Here is a 4,850-nt window from a genome sequence, read left to right as displayed (position 1 = left end):
CTAATATCTAAAGAGATTTGAAACCTTTTGTGATTATACAAGGTCACAAAACTATTGGCATTGAGATACACTATAATATCAATTTACTTGGAAAAAAGTCCAAGATACTTAATTTATTACCTTACAAATACACATGCATACATCCAGCTGCTACACAAAATAATTCAGTTTAAAAAATCCCCCCAAATACACTCCACCCAATCAACCCTCTAAATACAATATAATACTGTCAACTTTTATATGACAGAATCAGAATTATAGAGGGAGGGTAGCAAAAAAAATCTGTTTAGGCTGCATCTGTTATATCTTTTCTGATCCACTTAACCACTTCCTCATATCTTAACTTGCATTTGTATTTTATTGACCTTATATATATACATATATATAAATATGAATTATGTACTATAACACAATTATATACAATGGACCAAAATTAATCAATTTCCATTGAAGCTAACATTCATTCATCCTATGATAGAGATTAATTAAATCAGAGTAATAACCTTAGTTTAAGGTCTTATTATACAAATCCCACAAAAAGATAGATTAAACAAAGAAGATCAAGAAATGGAGAGGTTGAAGAAATTAAAGAAGAATTTACTAACAAGATGCAAGTCAACCAAGGAGAAAAAGGAAGTAAAAGATTGTATATTTAGCAGCAACCCTGATACATTTACATTGCCTAGGTGCAAGTCATTTCCACAGTGGTGCAGTCCTAGTCCATCATCACCTTCGTCGCATGGTAAGGAAAAGAGGCCGGTCACACCCGGGGGATGCTTCTCTGTCTATGTAGGATCGGCGAGGCAGAGGTTTGTGATCAAGACAAAGTATGCTAACCACCCTTTGTTTAAGATGCTGTTAGATGATGCAGAGAGGCAGTATGGTTTTTGCAGTGATGGCCCTCTTTTGCTTCCTTGTGATGTTGATTTCTTTCTGAAAATCTTGGCTGAAATGGATAGTGATAGTACTGATATTATTCGGCATCATGGTTGTGGTGGATATGGCTCGTATGGTCTACTTAGCCCGTCGAAATTGATCAGAATGAACCAGTTTTAATAAGTGTATATACAGCTCTATATTCAGATTTCGCGTTTTATTGGATGATCTGAGTTAGAAGTGGTTGATTTTCTGTTTCTTTGAACATTGTGTTTGGGTTTGAATTTGTTGATATCAAATTTGGATTGGATGTTATTTCATAGTATAAATGGCTTGATTGCTGTATACTTGTTTGTAGTATTGTGTTGATGTAATGCATGATTAAACTAAATTATTTAAAAAAAAAAAATTGCATTTTTCCTTGAAAGCAATGAATGCTTTACTAAAAGCAAAACCGCTAATGCCAATATTACGAATTGTCACTTGAAATTAAAAAAAAGATAAATTATTTACTCCCTCCGTCCCATGTCTTTTTATCATGCTTGGGATTGGACACAGTTTTAACTAAAGTCGTTAAAAGTCAAGGAGAATTAAAGAATGTGTAAATAGATGTTTAGGGCACCCAAAAGGCCTAAAGTTTGGAAATTGTTGTTGATGCCTTAAAGGTGGGACTATTGGCAACAACTCTGCTTGACTGCTTCTACTTTTTTCTGTTTTTGTAGCGGCTCACAAGTTCTGTTTTTGGGCTTAAATTTTTTCCAAAGTACAAAATCCTGATCCCTTGATCATAATATCTGAAACAAAGATTTATTTTGCAGAATTTTTAATAGTAGAATACTTAAGAACTGATGTCCTTCACAGTTATGTTTGTCAATACATGATTTGCATTATTTTTCACATTTGATACACCTGCATAAGTATACATCTTATACACCTGCATAAATATACATCTTATCGAATTCTATAGTTTTATCATAAACACTCAACACTATGGTATAAACGATGACAAATGGATGGAAATATTGCAGCTCGAAAACTCTCCTACCTCTCATTCTAGAAGCACACAAATTCCATCTTCAGTATGTTGATATTTGAGTTCAAGCTCTTCCTCATCCATTGATCTGCGTATAGACGTAGAACTATACTACTATGTACCACAATACAAATATATATAACTTGTAATAAAGAGCAACACTAGGACAATCAAATTTTTCCTTGTTGTATATACTTATATCTGCATGACTTCTTCTTCAAAGATCTTCATAGCAGATGCTGGCATCCCAAGATGCACACTTATGCTTCTCCTATCTTCACCACTAGGAAGAAACAACGCGACCTCTTTTTCAGGCACACCAACAGGTCCAGTGTAAATCGTCTCCCCCCATCCAAAGTTAGGGGAATGAAAAGCAAGTCTAGACCAAGCTGTGATCAATAGTGTACCATTCATAGAAGGCCTAGCCCTGGTCAACTCAAAGTAGTCTATGGCCGATCTCATGTAACTGTCGGTGACTAGCTTAACTGCTCCTTGAACCAGCTCCACCGCGTGTGACAAAGGGGTCTCAAGGAGGTCCCCTGCTTTGCACAGCGCGTTAGTCAGAACAATCCCATTACCAAAGAAACCCTTAGGCAGTGGAGGATCAAATTTAGACCGGCCATCAACTGCAAAGAGGAGCTTTGTTTGTTGATCAGGATGCATTCTCAGGGCTTTGCATCTAGCTCTCCAGACCAAGGCAGTTAATGCTTCAAAAGTAGTGCATTTGCTTAAAGCACCGCCTTCTAAAGCTTTTTCCTTCAATCTTCCTAGCTTCTCAGGGCTGAAGGGAAAGGCTCGGTACATCATTTCTTCATCATACAGCTCATGGGTGTTTGATATGTCCTCAATATCAAGGAATTCATTGTGAGGGAATTCAATCTGAGGTGGATCTCGTGCTTTGAGGATCGTTCTGTCTAAAGAGGGAGGGGTGCTTAATGGTAATCCTCGCGCTATTTCACCCCATGAGTTGATGAACTCCACTGCAGAAATCCCATCAGCCATGCAATGGTTCATGGCTAAGCCTACTGCAAAGGCTCCACAACTGAACTTTGTGACCTGATTTCATAACAATAGATGACAGAAGAAAGCCTTATCAGAAACCTTAACATCTGTTCATGTTCGTAATTAGTAAAGCACCTATGTATTTATTTATTGCAAAAATATCCTTGAAATTTAAAGGAAAACATACTAGACCTTAAAAATTAACTAGAAATTCTAGCTTAGCAAAACTTTCCAGCATGTCAAAAAGAAATTACAGAAGATTGAATATGGAATTGTGAAAACCTCTAGAAACAGATTATAATGTTTTTACACACTAAGAATATATACTTCCTCCGTTTTTTTTTTTTTACTTGCAACACTGTGACTTGTGCATTTTTTAATACTCCACTCAGACTAGCAGTAATGATTAATAGTTAAAGAAAAATATAGTCATGGGTTTTGTTAGATTTGCCTCGATATTTAAATTCATTATATCAAATCTTTTTTTTGTAACTTTTACATATGAAAAAAAGAAGTATTTTATATTGAAGTACACACTGATATTATTTCTATAAAAGTGATTTGGCTTAAAAGTCCCAAACTCTTAATTAAAGTAAAGAAAAAGGACATCACAACCTCACAGATCATAACAGTGTAAACATCTCATATTTCAATTAATTTCCTAACTATTTTAGGTAATTCTCACCAAATTATTTATTAGATAAGGAAAAAAATATAAGATTTTTGGACCTCAGAAATAGAAAAAAAATACCTGAACTGTGAAAATAGGAGTCTCAATAATATTTTTAGCACCAGGAACATCATATACAAGGTTCTTTAGCACCATGGGATCAGCACCAGCTATGCCAACCAGTTCTAACACAGAGCAATTCGCCTCTGCCTCGACAAACAGCGGTCCTTCCCCGGTACAATCAACGATCAACTTACCCTCAGGACTGATAGTTAGCCGCCCTGCAAGAGGGTAGAAATGAACAAGAACCTTAGACAATGATTCTCTGACAATTTTTGCAGCATCTGCATTTCCTTTCTCTGGTGACTTGTACAAGTAAATTGTCCTCATTATAACAGCAATGTTTTGGTCTAAGTTGCACATGAAGTAATGCCCTTTTTCTGTTTTCTCCACTGGTGGAACTCTTGTTGGCTCTTCTTGCTTGATTTCGAGCTCGAATCTCCCATCACAAGCAGCACTCCCCATTTTTAAATTTTTCGAAACACCTCGAAAAAACCTGTCCTGCTAGAAGAAAGATTTACTACAAATGTTAATTTGATCACATAAACACAATAATGTAACGTATAAATCAAAATAACATAACAAGGCATACCAAGAAATCGTCGAAAATGGAAATATATAGAATGAAAAGTTTACTTTGTTATTATGATTTATGAAGTGATTATGAAAGTATAACAAGGTGTTGAAATACTATTAGCAATAGCTTGAATTTTGCATGAAGAAATGGAATTAATATGACTTTTAGGTGAAATAAGTTGCATATATATATAAACACAAATAAGGTACACTTGTAAAATACACTTTTGGAAGAAGTCAATTTGTAAATAAAAAAAAGTCTAGTTTGGTGATGGTAGTAGCTGAACTGGGACACGCGCATTGCTGTAATTGCATATAACTCACACGGAACCTTTTTACAACCACAGCAGGTCAAGATTTTTCTATCTTTTTCACTTTTTTACCTCTTTTTTTTTTTTTTTTTTTTTTTTTTTGTGCTTAAAATGTTGATAAATTTATGAATGATTGATATAAATTTTTAGATTTCTAGACTTTAAGACAGTGTTAATCTTTTATTAATGTAATTTGCTAACTACTCCCTTGATTTTTCATGAATTAGAACTAACAACGACATGTTTTGATAGCCGGTTATAAATAGTCATAATAATGGAAATAATATTGAGTGTAAATTAGGAAGGAAATTAACATTGCAAG

At 34.6% G+C, this 4,850-nt stretch overlaps 1 protein-coding gene across 2 annotated transcripts; it reads right to left on the bottom strand.

Moving 5' to 3' along the window:
• Positions 1 to 1,886: 1,886 nt before the first annotated feature.
• Positions 1,887 to 4,483, bottom strand: LOC145598282 (omega-hydroxypalmitate O-feruloyl transferase-like). 2 transcript variants are annotated; one of them, XM_081654614.1, is made up of 3 exons: positions 4,234 to 4,483; positions 3,663 to 4,145; positions 1,887 to 2,965 (listed from the first exon to the last, which is right to left on the bottom strand). In XM_081654614.1, the coding sequence occupies exons 2-3, from the start codon at positions 4,104 to 4,106 to the stop codon at positions 2,105 to 2,107; spliced, it is 1,305 nt and encodes a 434-aa protein (XP_081510740.1). In that variant the 5' UTR covers positions 4,107 to 4,145; positions 4,234 to 4,483; the 3' UTR covers positions 1,887 to 2,104. The 2 variants fall into 2 exon arrangements, with proteins under 2 accessions (XP_081510740.1, XP_081510739.1); XM_081654613.1 differs by having other exon boundaries at positions 3,663 to 4,142.
• Between the last annotated feature and the right edge of the window lie 367 nt (positions 4,484 to 4,850).

This window comes from Chenopodium album, chromosome 20 (assembly GCF_948465745.1).
Source record: "Chenopodium album chromosome 20, dcCheAlbu1.1, whole genome shotgun sequence".
NCBI classification, from domain to species: domain Eukaryota; kingdom Viridiplantae; phylum Streptophyta; class Magnoliopsida; order Caryophyllales; family Amaranthaceae; genus Chenopodium; species Chenopodium album.
This window is presented reverse-complemented; position numbering and strand designations above follow the sequence as displayed.